At 44.4% G+C, this 23,173-nt stretch overlaps 1 protein-coding gene across 28 annotated transcripts in view; it reads right to left on the minus strand.

The window, feature by feature from the left end:
• Positions 1–23,173, minus strand: part of rbfox3a (RNA binding fox-1 homolog 3a) — a 1,730,437-nt gene that overhangs the window by 476,178 nt on the left and 1,231,086 nt on the right. For 5 of the 28 annotated variants that reach the window (XR_005457927.1, XR_005457926.1, XM_038776730.1 and 2 more), the window contains exon 1: positions 14,893–15,048. The exons of 8 other annotated variants lie outside the window; for them this stretch is intronic. Coding sequence is in view for 15 of the 20 variants with exons in the window: in XM_038776730.1 (XP_038632658.1) it covers positions 14,893–14,994 (102 nt within the window). In the remaining 5 variants the exon portion in view is untranslated. Of the gene's footprint in view, positions 1–14,892; positions 15,066–23,173 lie in introns of those variants that run through there. 15 more of the 28 variants (XR_005457923.1, XM_038776724.1, XM_038776725.1 and 12 more) reach the window with 10 other exon arrangements.

The following is a 23,173-nucleotide window of genomic DNA, read 5'->3' on the forward strand; positions in this document are numbered from 1 at the left end:
TGACTGCAAAGTGTCATGGATCCAGTCTCGTAAACAGTTGTGATAAAACAAATTAGAACTTGAGGAACCTGCCCATTACTTTCGCAATGAAATTCTGAATTCCTGTTTCCAATATTGCTCAAACACCGTGTTTTTCACCTTGCTTGATTGTGTTTGTTTTTATGGGGATGCTGCTTTCAGCAGAAGCAGAGTGTGAACCATCACAATTCAACACTGCCACCCAACCAATACAGCCACATTGTCATTGTCAGTAAGGAGAGGGTGTTTGTGCAGGTTGTGTGCCCACTTTATTCTCCACAGCTGATTATTTTCATATCAAATTAATGCTGCTTCCACTGCATTGCAACAAAACTGGCAGGTGATCTGGTTCACTAATATTTCAAGGAGAAGACTTGCAAAGCAAATCCTTTATTGTTGAAAGGGTGATCTATGGGCACCATATCTTCAGGTCCACGGATATAATTAGTTGGTTTAGAAAAAACTGACTATGAAAGATGTTTCCATTACGATTTAAAATGTTATAAGCAAAACCATTAGCAAATAGGATTACATGAAAGGGCTATAATGTGAAATATTTTCAAAGCAAAAAAGTCTTCTTATTTAGCGCTCAAGGGTGTGCTACCGCCATGAATTCTGACTGAGAATAGGTGGGCCTGAGGCCGTAGGATATTGGGCCTCATTTACATTTGACCAATGAGCTGCAAACTGTGTACATCAGCAAAGTCGACATTAATATTGGGCTTCTCTCCGATATCCCAATAAGTAATCAAATCTTTTTTTTAACCAGTCCAATACTTCTTCTCTAAACCTAGTATTCATGCACATGCAATATGTTTTTCTTAAGCCCACCAGGGGACAATTAAGATAATAACTGTTTCCTCCATCTTCTTTCTTCGTGCTGGGTAAGATTCCAGGGTTGCTGTCAACTCTCTGTTGCCTAACCCAAAAGGCTATTGATCACATATAAGCCAGGAAAGTTTCACTAGGCTATTCATTCATGATGTACATCCTAGCTGAACCGAATCCTGTCTTCATCACGTGTTTACATGTGTAATTTGAAGGGGAAACCTCTAGGTAGCAATTAGGAGAAAGTACCTTGTCAACCCCTTTGTCTCTTCCCGAGTATAGGGACACTTAAGGTAGTGCTTAGGTCGGTTAACTCAACACAGATGCAGGAATCAAGTCCACAGCTTTCTTGCACTGTGCAACAAAGGGTCATTGAAGAGTTCATGTTGTCATGTTTAAAAATTCCAATTATTAGTTTGATCCAAGCACCTTTCATGTTGGCCTTGTACAGGTTTTTACAGATTTCTATGTGTGTTGTAAGCACTAGCTTGGAGACTATTTGCTGGGAGATTTAAAAAAATAAGAAATCTTGTTGCTTCTGAAAATAATTTGCATTAAGTACATACAATGCCAACACTGATTAGACATTTGTGAAAAGCACCTACCATAATTAATCTTGTCAGAAACAGGAAGACTTATGATTCATACCTGGGTACCATTGCAACTCACTGGGGTTCCCCTTAAGACTTCATGGCACTGTGTCAAATGACAGGTGTTATATAACTTCAAAATTTATGGAGAAAGCTATCAAGCCAAATTCTTTGCAGTGGAGAAGTCACTAGGGTGATCTATGAATGCCATACCTTAGGGTCTGGAAGGATAATTGGTTGATATGATCCATTTGATTAATGTTTAATTTTCTTACTCACTGTTTACACTGATTAAATCAATGCTGTATATTTTAATAAAAAGCCTTAAAGATGAGAGAAAATTGCCAGCTAAAATATTATTGCCCATTTTCTGTCAGTGTAGAATTATTTTATGTCAAAAATGTCAATAAAAAAAGTCAAGGAATGTCATCTTCAAATTAAATTTCAGCAGGTCGCTAACATGCCAGGGAGGTCTTAAGTACAATTTGATGCTCTGCTCACCTTAAGTCTCTGACAAGCATGGTAATAGTGTTGATGGCATAAAATCATGCCAATGACAATGTTCAGGGATTCTATCTGTCTTTCTAATTTGATGGCATAATATTCATTATGAGTACTCAAGGGTTAGATTTCCTCACAATCCTCAGCATTTTCATGGGTTCTTTTTAGAATTTTTGTGAAAGCCATTTATTATAATTTAGGCATTTATATAATTTGGATAAGTCTGAAGTTATTCACTATGGAAGCAAAAACAGGAAGGCAGATTACTAGCTGAATGGTTGTAAATTGGGAGTGGAGAGTGTGCAGGAGGACCTGGGTGTCCTTGCGCACCAGTCGCTGAAGGTAAGCATGCAGGTGCAGCAGGCGATAAAGAAGGCTAATGGTATGCTGGCCTTCATTGCGAGAGTTTTCGAGTACAGAAGCAGGGATGTGTTGCTGCAATTATACAGGGCCTTGGTGAGGCCACACCTAGAATATTGGGCGGGATTCTCCCACACTTGGCGTAATGGCCCGACGCCAGCTTCAAGAGCGGCGCGAACCACGCCAACGTCGGGCTACCCGGAAGTTGCAGAATCCTCCGCACTTCTGGGGAATAGGCCGGCGCCAAAGGGCCACCATGGTCCCACGCATGCGCAGAACTGCCAGTGTGTTCCTCCGCATGCGCAGGGGGGTTCTTCTCTGCGGAGCCCTACAGAGGCCGGCGCGGAGGGAAGGAATACCCCCACGGCACAGGCCCGCCCACAGATTGGTGGGCCCCGATCGCGGGCCAGGCCACCATTGAGCCCCCCCCCCCCGGGGCCTGATCCCCTGCATCCCCCCTCCCCCGAGGATCCCGCTAGACGGCCGACAAGCCATGTCCCGCCGTGATGGACCATGTCCATTTCACGCCAGCGGGACTGGCCGAAAATGGGCGGCTGCTCGACCCATCGGGGCCCGGAGAATTGCCGGGGGTGACGCTGCCAACGGCCCCTGACCAACACGGCATGATCCCCGCCCCCGCCCGAAAACCGGCGCCGGAGAATCCGGCATCGGGGTGAGATTCACGCCCCCCCCCCCCCCCCCCGGCGATTGTCCAACCCGGTGGGTTGGAGAATCCCGCCCATTGTGTGCAGTTTTGGTCTCCTTTTCTGAGGAAGGATGTTCTTGCTCACGAGGGAGTGCAGCAAAGGTTTACCAGACTGATTCCAGGGTAAGCGGGACTGTCATATGATGAGAGATTGACTAGGTTAGGATTGTTCTCACTGGAGTTCAGAAGAATGAGGGGGGATCTCATTGAGACTTATAAAATTCTAACAGGTCTAGACAGGGTAGGTGCTGGGAAGATGTTCCCAATAATGGGTGTGTCCAGAACCAGGGGTCACAGTCTGAGCATTCAGGGTAAACCATTTTGGACAGAGATGAGGAGACATTTCTTCAAGAGTAGTGAGCCTGTGGAATTCATTATCACAGATGCTAAAACATTGAATAAAGTCATGAGGCGGCTTGATATAGCACTTGGGGAGTATGGGAACTAGGCTATGGGGAGAAAGCAGGATTAGGCTATTGAGTTGGATGATCAGCCATGATCGTGATAAAAAAATGGAGCAGGCTCAAAGGGCCAAAAGGTCTCCTCCTGCTCCTATCGTCTATGTATTTATGTATCTATTATAATTCCAGTACTCAGTGTAATGTTTCCATGGGCTTATGTGTCGCTCTCCCGGATCCTCACCTGCACAAGCCTTTCAAACTAAAGGATGTGCTGGATGAGCTGAGGTTGACTGCAGGCTGTTTGTGTTTGTGTTGGGAGACAGTGGTGTGAAAGTCGGTGGGAAATCAGCTCAGCCCGTGAAGGGAAAGGTTATTGAACTGTAGTCAGAAAGGGTAATCGCAAGAATAATAAAGATTTGCAGATTGAAGACCTGTCCTGACTATTTTGTTTTCATATTTGTCGTCTGGATGAACAATTTTGGAAAAAAAATGTTTGCAAATAGCCACATGATGCATCAGCATCTTTAACAACCAATTGACCACAAGTTCCAGCTCCACTGCTGCTTGACAGCTGTGATCAAGTTGATCTATTCTGTTCCAAGGTTTGTCATACAGACAGAGGATAAGTCACTTGACGGCTCTGCAAAATGGCAAATGGAAGTTTTAAAAACCCACTGCGATGGAAGTACACCTTAAAGTCAAACCAGCGCAGGGTATCATCGAGTTGACTCGTGAAGCTACTTTTTGCTTCAGTGGCCATCCTGGATGACATGTCGCACATGTTTTATTCCATCGTTTTTGTTGAAAAGTTCCGTCTCAGTTGACTTCCTACTCCTTTTAAACATTTAAGAATGTTTGCCCTCATCAGGGATAGACTAATGCTGGAAAATGGAACACTTTCCATTTCAGAAATCAGCAAACACCAGGTCAGGTATGAGAAAAATTGTTTCTACACTGCACAAACATGACCTCGGAACAAAAACTTCTCAGGGTGTACATCCTGCTTTCTTGTGGCTTCTCTAAGTGAAATTTTTAATTTAGTGCCAGATTTATGATTGTTTGAGCTACACAAATTCATTACATCCGAAACTACTGCAATCAGATATCTCAAACACTAACAATAACACTTCCTTTGCTTTGTGCCATCTTTGCTAATCTGTCCATAGCATCCCTATAGTGCAGAAGGAGGCCATTCAGCCCATCAAGTCTGCACCACCCTCTGAAAGGGCCCCCTACCTAGACCCACTCCCTTGCCCTATCCCCATAACCTCACCTAACCTGCATATCTCTGGACACTAAGGGGAAATCTTTTAGCATGGCCAATCCACCTAACCTGCATACCTTTGGACTGTGGGAGGAAACCACAGCACCCGGAGGAAACCCACGCAGACATTGGGAGAACAGATAAACTCCACACAGACAGTCATCCAAGGCCGGAATTGAACCAGGTCCCTGGCACTGTGAGGTCACAGTGCTAACTACTGTGTTCCCATTCCACCCTTCCTTAACTCCAACCCATCCCTAACCTTCATCTCTGCTCCACCTTCTCCACCCCCTCTCCCACTATATAATCCATCACATTTCTACTCCTCTCTAGTTCTGATGAAGGGTCATAAGGACTCAAAACATTAACTCTGCTTCTCTCTCCACAGATGCTGCCAGACCTACTGAGTTTATCTCGCATTTTCTGTTTTTAGATGAAATACCAATCCTTATCTGTAGCAATAAAGCTGGTTATGAAGCCAGGTTCCCAAAGTTCAAAGACTGGGATTTTTCAGCCCGCCTGGTGGGAGGACAAGACAGTCAATTGACTTTCGACGGCATAGGGAACTGCTGGCAGTGAGCGGGGCTAGTAAATCCTGCCCCAATGTCTAAAACTGGACCGCTCAACATCCATGCTCCCAACTTATTCATTTTTGACTACTTCATGGCAAATAATTTGCTGTATCAAATTTGTCATTCTTAAATACCGTGCAAATCTTCAAAGTCCTCCCTTCCATCTTCCTTCACCTTTCCTCACAAGTTAGACACTTAATACATACGAACGTATGAACATATCTTCTCTATGTTTTCAAGGGCAATGGTAGCCTGAGACTGAATGGAAACGACTGCTCAAAATGCCTAGATTCTCAGTATCTTTCCAGATATTTTCTAGACTGTTGCTCAACAGGTTTGCATTACCATGTGAGACCTTAAAATGAACTGCATATTAGTTTCAGTCAGAATATTGCAGAAGACTGTGGTATTGACACGAGTGAAAAAAAATCCTTCCTTTTAATAATGCAGCAATCATTATAAAGCCCGGTAATGTAGCTTAGAAGCCTTTATAACATGCAATGTTTTTGGCCTTCTGATTAATGAAGGAAGTGCTCTGTACAATATGCCCTTCACTGTAACATAGTTTTCAGATTGCTCCTGAAGGGAGTATTATAGAGAGGGGTTACATTATTGATACATGCTCTGCTGTTGCAAATCATTTGTGAAGCAATGGAACAATTACTTTCCGCATGACCAACGGCCCAAAAGCAGCCATGTGTGCTTTTCTGCGAGTAAAACTGGCTGTGTAGTGTTATTCAGGTCACAGCAAACCTAAACACCATAGTATTTAGCAGCGGTCTGTCAGCTAAGTTTACAGAAATCACTGCATTTCAAAATTAGTTACTGGAAGCATTTGACAAAAGGCACAGAAAGTCACAAATGTCCGCGGGTCTGGATTTCAAAGTTAACGATGTGGCAAAGGTGAGCGAATGAGCGTTCATGTGAGAGTTTGGGCCAGCTTGTCCAGGCAATGCTGTCCCTTTAAACTTGAACCTAAACATGAACCACAAAAATGCATACATGCCAATCACCTGCGTTTTACACTGACAGTCAACAATTTGCGCTTTGGTTCAGGCATACGTTTGATGATTAAATGAATCACTGTAGGCCTGATATTGTTAATTGAACAGAAGTCTGTCATGTGCAAGGTCTTGAGTCCCCTGTGTTAGTGGCAAGATGGCTCGGAGCAGCACTGAGAGAAAAAAGGAGGAAAGTGATTCAAATCAAGGGGAAAGGGGTTAAATTGGTATAAATTAGCGGGGAAAGGATGGGAGAACTAAAAGGAGGAATTAATTGCAGTGAAGGGAGAAGGAAAAGGAAGGGTGGATTCAGAAGGCAAAGGTGGGGAAAGGCGAAAGGAATGGATGACAATGAAGAGAGGAGGAATGGGGGGAATGATGCCAGTAAGAGTGAAAGGAAAAAAAAGATAATGGGCGGGATTCTCCAGTTCGCCAGCTGCGTTTTCCTGGGCGTCGCGCCCTTGACGGCAGCAGGAGTTTCTGCACTCGCCACCTGCCAATGGGATTTCCCATTCTGGCCACCCCACGCTACCGGGAAGCCTGCGGGCATGCATGCGCTGCCGGCGCATTGGAGTGTCCCGCCGGAAGAGAATCCAGCCCAATGACAATGAAGGGGTAAAGGAAGGAAACCTCTTGGCAATGGTATACATAAGAATAAAAGAAATCCGTGCAGAAGGCGACCGTTGAGTCATTTGAAACTGCTCCGCGGTTAAGTGAGATCATGAGTAAACATCTATCTCAACCCCACCTTCCTACAGTATTCAAAGTTTCCTAGACTCTCTTGGTATCTAAAAACCTGACCGGGATTCTCCCCTCCCCGGCGGGGTGGGGGTCCCAGCGTGTTGGAGTGGCGTGGACCACTCCGGCTTCGGGCCGCCCCAAAGGTGTGGAAGTCTCCGCACCTTTAGGGGCCAAGCTCTCACATTGAGGGGCTAGGCCCGCGGCGGAGTGGTTGGCGCTCCGCCGGCTGGCGTGAACGGCCTTTGGCGCCACGCCAGCCGGGGCCGAAAGGACTTCGCCGGCCGGCGTAAGTCCGCGCATGCGCCGGAGCATCAGCGGCTGCTGACGTCATCCTGGCGCATGCGCAGGGGAGGGGGTCACTTCCACCTCGGCCATGGTGAAGACCGTGGCGAAGGCGGAAGGAAAAGAGTGCCCCCACGGCACAGGCCCGCCCGCCGATCGGTGGGTGCCGATCGCGGGCCAGGCCACCGTGGGGGCACCCCCCGAGGCCAGATTGCCCCGCGGAGCTCGCCCGCGCCGCCAGTCCCGCCGGTCAGGTAGGTGTTTTGATTCCCGCCGGCGGGAGAGGCATGACAGCGGCGGGACTTTGGCCCATAGCGGGCCGGAGAATCGCCGGGGGGGGGGGGGGGGGTGGCCCGCCGACTGGCGCTGCACGATTCCCGCCCCCGCCGAATCTCTGGTGGCGGAGAATTCGGGACATGGTGGGGGCGGGATTGGTGCCGGCCCCCGGCGATTCTCCGACTCAGCGGGGGGTCGGAGAATGCCGCCCTATATCTCTGTCTTGAAAAATGTAACACCTGAGATTTCATAGATCTCTAAGTAGAGAATTCCAAAGATTCCCAAAGTTTTGAGTGAAGATATTTCACCTCAACTGAATTCTAAATGGCTGATCCCTTATTCTGAGACTGGGCCGCTTGGTTCTAGATTCCATAGGCAGGGAAACATCCCCCAGCATCTGCCCTGTCGTTATATGTTCCTGTTAGGTCACCACTAATTTTTCTAAACTCCAGAGAGCATAGGCCCAACCTGTGCAATCTCTCCTCATCGAACAGCCCTCTGATGTCAGGTATCAATCCAGGAGCCCTCAGTGCATCTTCTCTAAGGCAAGTATATTCTTCTTCAGGTAAAGGGACCAAAGATGTCCATGAATCAAGAAGGAAAGAGATGGACACCAGGGTTAGTACTTTGAGATTGCCAAGAGGAAATGTTCGTGGCAAACTGGAAGCACCACTGTCGGTGAGAGATGGACGACAGATCAACTTTAGCCAACAAGGAATGAGCAGGAAGAGTAACTACAATAATTTGGGGAGAGAAAGTGAGTTCTAGCAAAACGCAAGTGTATCTTATTAAGTCTTGAACTTAGGGAAAGGGCATCACAGTGAATGGAATTGGGAACAGGGCCGCAAGAACTGGGGAAGGACAAATACCAGAATGAATAGGATGAAGAGGTGGAAGACAGTTGGAAATGCTGGGATGGTTTAAGAGGGAGGGGACGGAAAGAGCGTCATGCAAAGTGGGGAACTGGTGGGGGCGTGGGGGTGGTGATGAGGGGCTGTGAGTTGTGAAGGAATAGCGCCTGAACCAGTGGGTGGGAGTTAGCAGAATAAACTGAAGAAAAGATTGCCAACTAGAGGTCAGGAAGATCTGGGAAGACAGCAACATTTTGGCTTGCAGAGAAGAATACAAGCTGGAACTGGGGAGCAGTGTGCAAAGGGTGGGGTACAAGACTGCCAGAAAAAATTGAGGTTGAATGAAGTACTGTTAGTTTAAACTGTGGTGGACTGAAGAAGGGAACCGGGTTGAAAAGAGAATTCAGATGGGGTGGGGAGTAGACTGGGAAAAGTGCAAAATGGAAGTGTTGGAGGAGAAGAGAGCATCCCTATGAATGGATGCTGGGTTGAATGGGTTACAGTCTCTGTGAACTGACTCTAGAGGGGCAAAGTGCCTCTGGGGAACTGTGGTGGGAGGTGCTGGATGGGGAAAAGCAACTGTTGATGTAACACTTGGGTTCTGGTTCATCTGTGGAAAAGTCAAATGTCACGTTGCTTATTACCTCTTTAGATTAAAAAATCCATCAATTATGAAGCATGGAAGTGCTTAAAATAAATTTGAATGCATAATCTTTACTGTGAGGTTTCTTGGGGGAACATGCATCTAGACTCCCCCTGGAAATGCAACACCAATTCTGTGCCTTCAACATTTGATTGCTCTTTCCAGGAATGATTTCCCTCCAGTACAAGTGAATGAAAGTAGGGGTTTACCCAAGGCTAAAGTTACAAAGCTCATATCCACATGTCATACGTTTATAAACAGGAATTTTTCAAAGGAATAAGCTCTTTGAGCTGCTGAATGGCTTTTGCCAGTTTTCCGTGATGGATGTAAATGACAAGTCAAAGTCAATTGTGTAACAAAAAGAAAGTTTACGGTGGATTGGATCCCGAAGGTTTGAAGAGAGCGATCCTGTTTTAAAAGAAATCGAATAAAAATTGAAATGGTGAAATTTGAGTAGGTTGAAATGTTTGGCCTGGTACCACACTAAGCCTTATCAGATAGTGCTGCTAGACACTGCATATGGCTGCCAGTCTGGACATTAGATTCTGCCAGATCTGAATCAAATTATGCTGTGGTTTTCACTTTGCATTTTATTCTGTTAATGTCCTTGATCGCAAAGCGTTAATGGAGACAGATTGACAGATAAATCTTGCTGCAACGGGAGCTTTTTTAAACTTATTCTATCTTAGATGAAAACTAACAGCCTGTGTTAGAGCGTTCCAATTCTTCCACAATAATTCCTTCTTTCACGCTTCCATCTACACCATGCATATTTAAATAGGTATCACTTCCAGATAAACATATATACTTCTAAAGTGTGAGCATCTGAGGTTAACTTTAACTGTTACTCCCTATTATTCACCATACCATTCACAAAAATGTCTCAAAATTCTTTCCAAAAATTGCATTAAATCTTTCCAGTATGATTACCGATTACCCATTTTGGGCATGTTTAACGGGGTTTTCCCAGGTGTCTGCAGTGCCGAGACCAACCCCGCTATTAAACGGGAGTCTGCTTTATTTTCAGGCCTTGGTGAGGAACGCCCCACCGAGGCCGCACTTAGGCTAATTTCCTGCACTGCTCACCAGTGCAGGAAGAGATTTGGGGCATCATTTGTAAATCGCGTCCCGATCTTTGGACACCCCCCCCCCAACACAGCCTCCGGATCCCCAATGCCCCAACTTACCAATTAGGGGATACTAGAGTACTAGAGGCCCCACTCCCCACCTCATAAGGGTGGGGCACCCCTGGGCCTGATCCCTGGCATGGGCAAGATGCCACATGGTTACCCTGGCAGTGCCCATGCCAGCCAGGCACTGCCAGGGTGAAAGGCTGGTAATGCCATGGTAGCTGGGTAGCATTTTGGGTGCGAGGGTACAACCGTACCCAGTGCTCGACCACCCGGGGCCCCTCGATCACTTGGGAGCCCTCCCCTCAAGTGCCGGTTCGCCTAGCCCTCGTTTGCGGAAACCGGTGCTAAACGGCGCCCACGCGGGATCTGAAGCCAAGGCTGTTAGATCCCGTACTTCGGTAACTCTGGCGGGTGAGATTAACCACTCAATTAATATGCAAATCAAAATCAAGCCCTTGAAGGGTGAGATCCAGATCGCGATGCCTGCGAGATCTCATTAGATCTCGCGAGACATAGTGAGCGTCGTAAATCTCACAAGAAGCCTCTCGTGAGATGTACTGACCTTGTTGCATCCCAGGTTGGGCATGCCAAGGCCGTTAGATCGCGCCCCCTACCTTTTGCAAAAATGTTCAAAATTAAAATCTTATCAGGTCTAAGTTCTAGGATTGGAGAAATAGATTTTTAAAAGTACATTGTTGAATTAGCTATTATAGCTATTAGACTGCTGGAGCTACTGTAACTCAATACTAGTTAAGCAATGTGACTACAAAGGGTCAATGTAAGGTACATTTCCACTTACAACCCAACAACAAAAAAAATATTTTTATGATTCAGCATTTCCAATAACGCCTGGCTACCAAAGCATTCAAGTCATATTTATTCAAAGTCAGTTTTGCCATTAATTAATTATGATCACTTTATAAATTCAGCATGTGACATGCACAACATCACAGTGCAGTTTGGACCCGAGAGATTGTGTGACTTATACCTGGGGGGTGGGGAGGTGATGCTCTGCAACCGATCGTGAAACTTTTCAAATAACATTGGAGAAGCCCAGCAGGACTGATCGACTTTGTGGAGCTCATGAAATATGAGATTGTGGAAAGCTTAATGTGCAATGCTGCATTGCAACACACACACACACAACAAAGAATAGAGCTCCCCTTTTCAGCATGGTGAAGGAGGCATTTTTAATCTTCCTACTATAGAGCTGGTGCAGAAATGCTCCTGCAGAGCTTTGAGAGCACAGGGTGCAGTATCATTTTATTTCTAAACCTCTCAAAGGCATCTATTGCAATAAAAATAACCAAATCAAATCAAAGTACATTGCTTCAACTTAAATCTCCACACCACTTTCATCCTAATTTTTTTTCTCTGTTGATAGAATTATGCTTTTGCTGCAGTAACGCCTTACTTGCCAAGACCCTCGTGAATATACCAGACTGCGTATCGATTCATTGGTGATTGATTGGTTTCAAGTCTTGGAAATTGATGTGAAATTGATAAGTAGATTGCTGTTTAGCTGAAAGTGTGGCCTCAACAAGTCTTATGATCTGAAAACAAAGATTGGTTTAGAAACATCAAAAATCCCACATTGGCCTAGGGATTTCCATACTCATGCTGTAGCGTCACAAACTAAATCCCTGAGCACTTACAGTAAACCAACACTTCCAGGTAGCAACTAAGCTTAAGAGTTGTGTTTTACCTTGTAGTCTGAGTGAAAATTATGGTAAAATTAATGTCATGTGCATTGCTTGCTTTGTCCCCTCCACATTTTAGTACCTTCAACATTTGAAGATTAAAAAAAAATACAGATGCACATATTCCCTCATTTACATTTACTTCCCACGATTTACTGTACATTCTGAGCACTGGGACTATTGAAAATTCAGAAGTAACTGGAAAACACAGAATATTTAATGATTAGCATTATTTTATGAATAAACAAATAAAGGAGCTCAAAGGATTTTTTTGTGTGTGTGAGTAGCTATAGTAACCAAGATTCTGCCCCAGGCTTTACTTCATCATGTACATTTTACAAATCTTGCATGCTGGAAAAGTGCATTGGAAAGCAATTTTTGTTTTACTAACTGCAGCATTTCCCAGTAACATAGCTACAGGGTGCTCCATCGATTGACCATGAGATATGCAAACGATTCCACAAGTGACCTCACTCAATAACCCAGGAGAGCGAAAGTTCTGAGCGAGCCAGTTCGGTCAGGTCGTGAGTATAACAGCCTCCACGCCCTGTGGATGAACATACCCTGGAACTGTCCTCAAAATCGTTTGTTTCTCCAGTGAGACACTTTTGACAATTTATTTTGCTTTTCCGTATCCTTTATGGGCACTTATTTTAATTAACAAAAAAACATAAAAGTGCCTGCCTTTGGAGGCAGAGCAGAATGGAGCATTATTAAGTGATGCTGTCAAACATGTTCCATTGCTATAGGGTAACATTAGGCCACTGAGTACTGATGCATGCTATCCTATTCAGTGCATGTTACTCAGTGGTTGACAGGACATCTTTCATGGTATCACTGGCGTAGAAGTGTCAGGGAAACATCCAGTAAATGACCCAACAAAAGGGCTCTGTACCTCCCTTGTGGACACTCTACTTATGCACTCGTAAATACTGCCATTTCAATCAAAAATTGACTCAAATTTTACATGTATACTTCATTCTGTGATGAGAGAATGGGGCGAGTACCTGAAGGTACGATGTGGTACATTTAGAACAAGTCTGTCACAGTCTCAGATTCTCACAAAATGTGCCATATGTTATGCAACAACTGCTGGGAGTGGCAAATGAGGGCACCCGTCCGTATCATAAATAGATAACCTTTCCTCCCCCCCCCCCCCCCCCTCCTCACCCCGCCTTTGGAAAAATGTCAACGCTTCCTTGTAATTGTATCCAAGAATTTCATTTGTCAACTACTTGATACATTCCTTAAAAAAAGTCAACAGACCTCATTTCCTTTCCATTATTGTGTATCCAAATGACATGCCACATAACAGAATGTCACTGACTGCACAGCAATCGGGTAACAGCTGTGCAAACTACGGGGAGTGACATCCTGAAGGCACTTCAATTGCACTTGAATGCAGGTTTGGGCAAGTAACGGTATTAAAGACTGAAATGTTCCATGCAACCTCAAAGTAATCTTTAGTTTGAACAAAATGTATATCTTTCTATCAGGGACCTCCTGCCTGCCTCAGTTCTGTGCAATGAGTACCAGCTAAACTTTTTGTATCTTTCTGCCCCCCCCCCCCCCCAGCCAAGCATTATCATTTTGGCACAGCATCTTCATTCTTCATACTTTCTGCAACCTTTGACATAAATTTTACATTCATTCTATCCTCATTACAACATGTCGCAGCGAGCCAAGAATCTTGTGTGTTATAATGAGGTGTGTGCTACAATGAATGTTCCATAACGGCAGTAAATGGAACATGAATAATATTGGGAGCCAAGGTTCGGTAGCCTTGTAACAAAAATGATGTTAAAATGGAGAGCTCTGTAGCAAGCATGCCACATACCGTAGTAAATGCCATACCTCTTACTGCAAGTTATTCTCTTGTTTTACTGAGCGTAACTATCCCGCAAGCACGGAACATCACAGACGCATTGACATACCATAAGAATATTTTCCCTATTGTGTTGTCAGCACTTTAACCTGGAGTTTGTAAATCAAATTACTTAACTCTGAAATGTTGTGCAAGTGATGGAAAAGCTTTTTCATCTCACATTTTTTGACAAATAACCCGAAGGTGAACAACATGCACAAAAAACAGTGAAAACGTTCTCAGGAACATTGCTATCAATAATGCACCATTGAACAGCTATCACTGATCTCATCAAACTAATAAATTAGTGCAATGTTTTTTTTGGGGGGAGGGGAGAATAGCAGTTTTTGAAGTGTTTGTAATGACTGCAAAAAATCTTTTATAATGAGTTATTTTTCTTAATAGTTAGCAGGAGTAATTTACAGATTTCATGTTTGTTGATTTAACATAAAAAGCACCAGTATTTAGAATGTGGGAATATGAAGGGTTAAGTAATGATGGAAAGATGGCTTGGTATGCCACAGAGCAGGGAGAAAGATGGATGTGAGTCCTGTCTTGAAGCACTTAATTTATAGAAGAATTAAACTAGCTGAGCAGATGGAAGAAGATACATGAAGACACAAACTGCTGCAGCCTTTCCATCCCAGCCTATAAATTAGTCTGATAAATGGGAAATTTATGACCTTAAAATATCTACCATCACCTATCATTTCCCTGGTGCTGTCACGGTAATGCTATGAAATGCAATAGGAACTGCAGAACAAGGAAGGAAGTCACACTACCACCAGAGGATCCCTCAAGGAAAAGCCCAGGTATTTGACAGCACAGCTGCAGATAAACAGTTGAGCTCACACACAGCCCCATTCACAACACCGAGACCTGCTTGCGTTGCGGCTCAAAAAATCGGGTTTATGTCAACAGCCAGCACAAAACAAAAGCTGCCAGTTCAACCTCAAACAGGATGCGAGGAGTCCTCTGTGGTGAAGTGGCTCCTAATAGAGGCAATGTGAATAACTCCCTCTTTCTCTCTCGCTCTGTCTCTCCAGCACGGAACACTGAAGACAGCACCTTCCTCTATAGACAGTGCTTTCAACGCAACAAAAGACTTGACCCCATAAACCAAGGGCAAGACAAAGGAGCCCGTTCCAATAAGTCACTTACCTCCTGGAGAAAGAGAAAGGCCGGAGTGCAGGGGATGGTGTGAGGGAGCATAGCTGAGTTGGATAGCAGGATGCAGCCGGAGTTTGCCATTGAGCAGAGCATGTATCAGGGCAGCGTGTGTGTCTGTGTGTATTGTGTGTGTGTATCTCTGGAGCTCACTCGCGCTCGATCTCGCTCTCTCTCTCTCTCTCTCGCTCAACTACTTAAACTGCATTAATAAAGTGCTGCTGTGTATTCTGTTCTGGAACTGAATGATCAATGCAGCGAATGCTTATATCCTGTACCATTTTTTAAAAGAATAAGCGAGGGGGAGGATCCCAGGTTTCTAAAGCATGCGATTGTGTGTGTTTGGGTGTTAATAGGTTATTGTACAATGGATGAGGGAAATATTTTGATCCTGAGGAGCTGGAGTACTCCTGTTAACCAGCTATTTTAGTGAGAGTTAATAAAATATTTAATAATGCCAGTCATGTTATATATTTGAGGGATAATCTAAACTTTGCTTTAAGAAATGAAAGATGGGCTTTGCTGCGTCAGATGCTTACAATCTTGAAGTGTTGCTGATATTTGAGATGTTGTGCTTTAGTTAATGTTTTTGAAGTGCTGGTCAATGCTGTGTGCTGCACTGCGTTCAGTAAATGCGAAATAGATTTATCTTAATTTATACAGTTACTAACAACATATCATTTCAAGATATTTGTCTAAAGTATCTCGTAGGACAGCACCGATTCATTTATTTTTCAATAAAGCTTTTATCAATCCGCAGGTGAGGTTAAAACTAGCTGAAGGGTTTTGATTGTGAAATTCCAAAGGGCGGACTGACCCCAGGGAATTTGGAGAGCCAGTGGTGGTGCACCTACTTAGAATGGGAAAGGTGGGCAGCTCCCTGGTACCTGCCTACCTCAAGCTTGTGAAAACTTCGGAACTCACCCACTTTTGCCCAGCCCTCCCACAAGTTTTATTCATCCTTCCCTTGGCCTCACTCACAACGGCAAGCAACATAGCCACATTAAAAAAAATGTAAAAACATTCCACTTCATTGAAAGACAGAAAGTCTTGCATTTATAATAATAATCTTTATTGTCACAAGTAGGCTTACATTAACACTGTGATGAAGTTACTGTGAAAAGTCCCTAGTCGCCATATTCCATGTTTGGGTACACACAGGGAGAATTCAGCATGCCCAAATGACCTAACAGCACGTCTTTCGGGACTTGTGGGATGAAACCCACGCAGACACGGGGAGAACGTGTAAACTCCACACAGTGACCCAAGCCGGGAATCGAACATGGGACCCTGGAGCTGTGAAGCAACAGTGCTACCCACTGTGCCACCATTTTCACAATCTTAGGATGTCCAAAAGTGATTTACAGTCAATTAAGTACTTTTAAAGTGTAGTCACGGTTGCAATCCAGGAAATATTTTGTGCAGCGGCTCCAGGCTGCATGTTAAGCATGAAGCTCAATAGCACAGCCCACATCCAGCCATGTAGAGGCCACAATGCTTCACCTGCCCCATCCCACTTGGCAAATGGAATTACCAGACCATGACTGAACTGGAGAAGCAGGATATCCTGGCACAGTGTGCCCCGGCATCCTGCCATCATTTGGCTTGGAATAGGACACCGAGAAGGCTGGAGGAAGCAACAGAAAGCTAGATCCCCATTGTTAACCTGATGGATCCACCCGTCTCCTGCCGGATTTACAGCTGGAGGTTGGAAGAACCCCTGAGGAATTTTGGAGCCGAGTGTATAAAACCAGCCAAAATGCAGTAAATAAGCTTTGTATCAGTGAGAGCAGAAAAGAAAGGATATTATTGTCGATCAAATGAATTAACTAGGAATTGTGTAGCATTCCTGGGCTGCACAGTTCAGTTCAATAGATCTCAATTCACTCCAGATCAGATCGGATCCTGGTCAACTCAATGAAACAGAAAATGTGAAGCTTTGCCACAGGAAATATTGCCTCAGAATAATGCCTATGAAGTATGTTTTTCGTCTTTGCCCATTTTACTGACAAAATATATATGAATAAAATGAAGGACCAGCCTGCTTGTGGCACTGTTTTGAGGATTTCCACAAACATTACTGAAAAATGAGGGTGAAAAGTAATGCAAGATCAAAATACTGTGCCCATTCCAGTAGGTTTTCACTGTAACTTTAGTGTGAACCGACCAATTACAGGTTGGCTGCAAATTAGACTGGGCCTTGGTTCTGCCAGGTACTAACCATCCAGTGAAGTTTCCTGGACAACCTGCTGGGGTTGGAGATTTTGCCGCTCCTACACATGTCCATTAGTAGGAGTACAGGGTGGATAATGCCTGCTCAAGCTGTTTATGTCTTCTTTCCTCTTCAAAGGAACCTGGCATAACATTAGTAAGCAAAATAAAGTCACCATAGTCCCAGGTGACCATAGGCTTCTTTCCCCTTTGAGGAGGAGGGCTGACTGGTGGTGAGTTAACCGGAGGATCGCCACACCTCAGGCAAGGGGCAGGGTTGAGAAGGAGGGGCCTTCATGAATAACCTCAGTCGGTACGGGAATTGAGCCCACGCTGTTGGCTTCACTCTGTATCTCGAACCAGCTGACCAGCCAATTGAGCTCAACTGGCCCCAGATAAACAAACCAACCAAAGGGCAGAATCCCACCAGGTCATGATTTTATTTCTGAATCCCCAAAGAAAATATTACTGTTATTTTCATTTGTTTGACTGCAGGCTGCTGGCAGCACTTTTATCTTCTTTCTGCACTGAATTTCCGGCGTCTGCACGATGGCAGGTTTCAGCCCTCATGGTCCAGGTGCCAGCGAGTAATACTGTAGGAAAGAGAGCGCCTTTTGACCAAGTGGACTTTGACGGGAACCAGCTGCAGAAGTCCAGGATTGTTGCTTCTCAGCACTTGCAGCAGAATGTGTACCAGCCCCTTCCACACAATGGGTTGCCTATCAAATGAATTAACCAGGGATCACAGCATTCCTTGGCAGCACAGTTCAATCCAATGAATGTCAATTCACTCCAGATCAGATGTGATGCTAGTTAACTCACTGAAAGAGAAAACCTTGACTGAAGCCAACAGCGTGGGTTCAATTCCCGTACCGGCTGAGGTTATTCATGAAGGCCCCTCCTTCTCAACCCTGCCCCTCACCTGAGGTGTAGCGATCCTCCGGTTAACTCACCACCAGTCAGCTCTCCCCCTCAAAGGGGAAAGAAGCCTATGGCCACCTGGGACGATGGTGACTTTATTTTCCTTACTAATGTTATGCCAGGTTCCTTTGAAGAGGAAAGAAGACATAAACAGCTTGCGCTGGCATTATCCACCCTGTCCTCCTACTACACTTGCAGGGGAAATGTCCACTTAACAGAATGGATGCAAGAACGACACTCTGGGTCTTCCAGTACAGCAGAAGAGTAGAGGGTGTTCCAACAGCGTAATAGCGTTGTAAGACTCATGATGGGTCGTAGGCTGAGCAGCAGAGTTAGCAACTGAAGCACAGTGCTGCAGATGTGCACTAGATTCTTCACGTGCAGGGAGGATATGGGAGCAGTTCTCAAGGTTTTTTTAGGTGCAGGGCTCCTTTAAAAATGTGGAGTCACAGACCTCAACACCCCATCTAAATTGTATTACTTATCACATAAAGTCCTGCATGTAACTCATGTTTTAATAATGCCTTTAAGAAAACCGATATTGGCTTTCATGTTGCTCTCCGCTCTGCCCACACCCTCCTTAGCTGAGGCAGCCAGCACACTCTTGTGTTGCACATGTGGGCAGTTGCACTCCACTCTTGCCTCTCATACTGACATATTATCTCTTGGTCTGCCTGGAAAGACTCTATGGACAACCCCACCTCAGTCTGAGAACGACTATGGTAGCCGACCCGGTAAAGAGCTGCAGGGAGAGTGAATGTTCTGCCATGTACAGCATGCGACAGTGAGGGTCACTACTGCTCTCAACTTTTATGCCACGACCACTTTTTTCAGACACTCCTGAGACAACTTGGCTGTTGTGCTTGATTGGCCTCTGGACATCTGAAGCTAATTGCTCCACTTCTGGCGTTGTTGCCAGTAATTCCGCTAATAAGGCAAATAATTGAACGCAGCTTGAACTCTCCACTGGGCAATAATTGAACTCTTTATGCCTCAGGTCAGCAGTTAAAAAAACCACCACTGAGCACGAGGGACTGCTAAGTACTTTAACGCCACTAATAGTTGTGATAAAACCGGCTGTGGTCACTGAAATTACTATAAGAGCAGAGTAACAGGAGACATCATGACTACGATCCATATGAGAAAAGCACATTTCACTGATTGTGTGATATTGTTGCTTATAAATGAAGTGCTGGCTCTCAAAAGGAAATATTTGGGTCAGCGAGTTACACAACTAGGGCCCATTCATCTCATGCATGGGAGGATCTGACACAATGAGTTAATGCACTGTCTGAATTTGAAAGAACCACCAAGGAAGTGCAGAACAATTCAGTGACATTGGAAAAGCCAAGGCAAACAATTGCTCAAATATCGCTGAAAAGAGAGACATGCTGCCAAAGCTTTACATCTTGCTCTCAGCAGGACAAACATGAGAATGACAAATTTCAAACGATTGCAACAATATAGACCACAGGAGAAAAGAGCGCTTATTGGTTGGCAAGTTGATTCTGATTGTCCAAGGCATTGTCATGGAGAAAGCCGCAGGGAACGATTGCCTCCCCAAGCTCTTGTGTAGTTCAAAAAAAGGCGCAAGGCTTAAACATAGTCCTTTTGTTTGCAGTACAGTCCTGGCAGCACACAGGCACTGAAATTCAAACAAAACCTCGTTCAATTGTATGGGAGGCAGGACATCTTTCTGGACCGACAACAGCATCCTGCTCGTGGAAAATACACCTCATGCTTTCACTGCAAAGTAGCAGTGCGAAATGGCTTACTTAACCTTTTGTTCAAATTTTTGAGATACCATAGTGGTTTTGCCTGACCAAGAGGTAGACTGGACACTTTTCAAGTGCAAAAGCAGTAGTCCTTGGCCCAGTTGCAAGTTTGTGGGATAACAAAGTGAATAATGGTTTGATCAGGATATCTATGAACCTACAGGAAAGCTTTGCTGCACTCAATTTCTGTGACATTGCAAGGTAGGCAAATGCTATGGCCGTATCTCCATGATTGCTGAAGAGGCCAATTTTATAGCATGTAGAGCTTTGTGAATCCTGATGTGATATATTGACCGGGGGAGGTAAGCTTGTGGTAGACAGAACAATTGGCTGATTGAATCAAACAACATGATCCTTCAATATTTCATAGTAGGCAGAATACTGACCATACACACCCAGCCCACACATGCAAAATACGGAACAAAATGTCTGTTGTTAGATGTGATACTGCAATTGGGCAGCACTTGCCGGACAATTCTGAGTATGTTACAACTACATTGACGACCTATTTAAGATAATCAGCCAATAATGTGGATCTTTTTAACTTTCTGGAAGTGACATATATTCATATGCAGGGACCCATTCTCTGAAAATAAAAGCCTTGTGCCTTTTAAAAAAATTACCTGAAAGCATGGAGAGCCTATAGTTCATTGCTGCTTGAAACACCTCGGCCAAACACCATCAACCAATCAGCATCTTTTTTCTTGAAGAATAAATTATTGTGACCATTTGAAATTTGGCATTCTTGTATTTGTCCAGATGAGTGCAAGGTGGAAAGCTTCAGCAACATGTCTTTCTTTTCAGCAATATTCAAGGAAATGATTGGAGTAGAAACCGCTCTACCATGTCATATTATATTCAGCCAATAAGGCCAAATGTTTTGTTGCTATTGGGAGGGGGTTTTCACAATAACTTCATTGCAGTGTTAATGTAAGCGTACTTCTGACACTAATAAAGATTATTATTATACACTTGACAAATGTGGTTAGTGTTAAGATAGCTGCCATCTCAAAAAACAAAACACAAGAGATGGATCCAACATTTATGAATGAATCAGCCAATAACCTGTGGGCCTGCCCCATATATAACTGAACACTTATTGCAAGTAAAGTTAAGATCAATAAAGACCATCCGCTCTCTATTTTGTGCCACTTGTACACAATTATAAGTGCAAAAAGAATGCGTCATCCAAACAGCACATGTAATTTAAAAAGTGCAACAGCCATGAGGTAATATGTGATCTTGCATTGTTCAGCTTGTCAGTGCTCCAAATCTGCAAACCATTCAAAGGTACCTGCTGGTGTGTGTAAAACACCAACTTCTCGGCCTTCTTCATTCAACAGTTTCTTCAGATACTGTCTCCTTGGAAGAAATTGGAGTTTGATCAATTAAGGGGAACACATTCATAATAATGAATCTGCGCTTCCTCCACAGTCACCAATATGATATACTGCATGGATGATTTGTGGATGAGCAAGATAGGCACAATCTGGCCCTGAGATAGTAGGATTCTGGTCTCTTGCATGCAATCAGGAGCCAATCAGATCAGCGCTATTGCTCCCACAGGAATTTTGTCTTCTATTGTCGGGAATTATTCAACAATCAGCAGCTCCAGTGAAGAATCGTAGCTTTCCCCAGAAGCTATATCAGCAATTCATAACACAAGTAGGAGAGGTAGTTACCATTGTTCCTATGGTATTTCAGTAGTAAGTGATGGAGTTAAGTTGAATAATGTGGCAGTGATCTACAGATGCTGCTCCTGAATGGCAGTAATACCTTATCCACCAAAGGGGTATTCTCAAGTTTTTCTTTTGCTCTTCATTCTCCCACTTGCTGATGCCGACCTTAATTTTTCTATCATGAAGCATATTGTGCACTATCAGTATTTTGGAAACTTTCCCTCGGGCATACTATGAGGTCTGCTTTCCCCAAATGCTCCAGCCAATACACTCCAGCGCAATGCTGAATAAGCATTCTCATGTTGGCACGAATCTCACTTTCGCATTCCTCAACTCCACTGGTTGTCAAAACAACTGTTACCATCAAGGTCAACGAGGATAGCTGGAATCCCCCCCCCCCCCCCCCCCCCCCCCCCCGGAGTCATCATCCAGGCTGCTAAAACCTTACATTGAGTGTGAAAGTTGGCATGCCGCAGGGCACGACAGTGCTGTGGAAGGGTCAACAATGGAGGGCACTGGTGGGTGTGATCCTGGTGTAATCATTTTCAGCAGTGCTCACGGTGGAGAGCTCCTACAGCTGCAGCGCCACACAATGGCACAACATAGTAATGATTTCCCTGATAACTGCATGCTCTATCCTGCAGTCATTTCCATGTCGTTGTGCCTGGGATACAGGGTGTGTTCCCTTGCTGTTTGATCTGGTGCTATATTCTGCTCTCCCATTTAGCCCTTTGGTTTTATGTACTTCTACACTAAACACATGAAGCATTGACAATGTTGCTCATCATTAGTGTGATTTGCTGCATTCTTGATGTATTTACTTCAGTTCAAAGTGAAAGCTATGATTGAAGTATTTTAGAAGAGATCAGTATAAGACATAGCTGGTGGACTCCAATAATGTAACAGTCAGATCTTCATTAAGCATCAAAGCTACAAACAAAGATGGAAAGAAAGCTCCTCAAGATTTTAACCAGATGGGGCTGATGGTGAAATTGAAGAGGGGAAAAGGTGGGTGGGGAGTGTGGGTTCCCTGTCCACCTAATGTGTCCACCTAATTTTGACGACAGAGTCATGCTCCAGTATCAATGTCAAAATGTGCAAGTCATTTTAACAGCCTGTCTAAGACTCACAAGGACTCAAACAAGCTTTGAAAAGGCCAACGAAGTGAGGTGCAATTTTTCATTTGAAAAAATGTTTCCTGCTGGTCGGGAGGTTCACGAGTGTTCCTCCTGACCCGACAACGTTACCTTGGGCCTTCCCTGTGCGGACATCTCTTCCCAGATCATGGAGTTTCCAATTCCATACTTACCCCACCAGAGAGCGTTTCTCTAGGTCTCCAGCAGCAGTTTGAACGTGCACAAGTGTTGATCCTCATCTCCCGGCAGTTTATTAATTCCTGCCAGTGTTGGAGCATCTGAACGAGGCCAATACTTAACATTTCACTACTCTCACAATTCAGGGTGCTGTTGCTTCACCACCTGCTTCAGCTGCCAGACCCCTGATTCCCACCAGAGTTCAAATCAGGCCTATAATTTCCATCTGCAATGGTACTTGGCACAGTCATGCCCATTTTTTGTTGTTGCTTGCCAGGTAAAATGAAATGAGCTCTTGACTAAAAACTCAGTAGGGAAATTAACCCCTAATTCTTTCTTTTGGCGTAATGAAGGAAAACCAAATTGCTGCACATAC

This window comes from Scyliorhinus canicula, chromosome 18 (assembly GCF_902713615.1).
Source record: "Scyliorhinus canicula chromosome 18, sScyCan1.1, whole genome shotgun sequence".
Taxonomy (NCBI): Eukaryota; Metazoa; Chordata; class Chondrichthyes; order Carcharhiniformes; family Scyliorhinidae; genus Scyliorhinus; species Scyliorhinus canicula.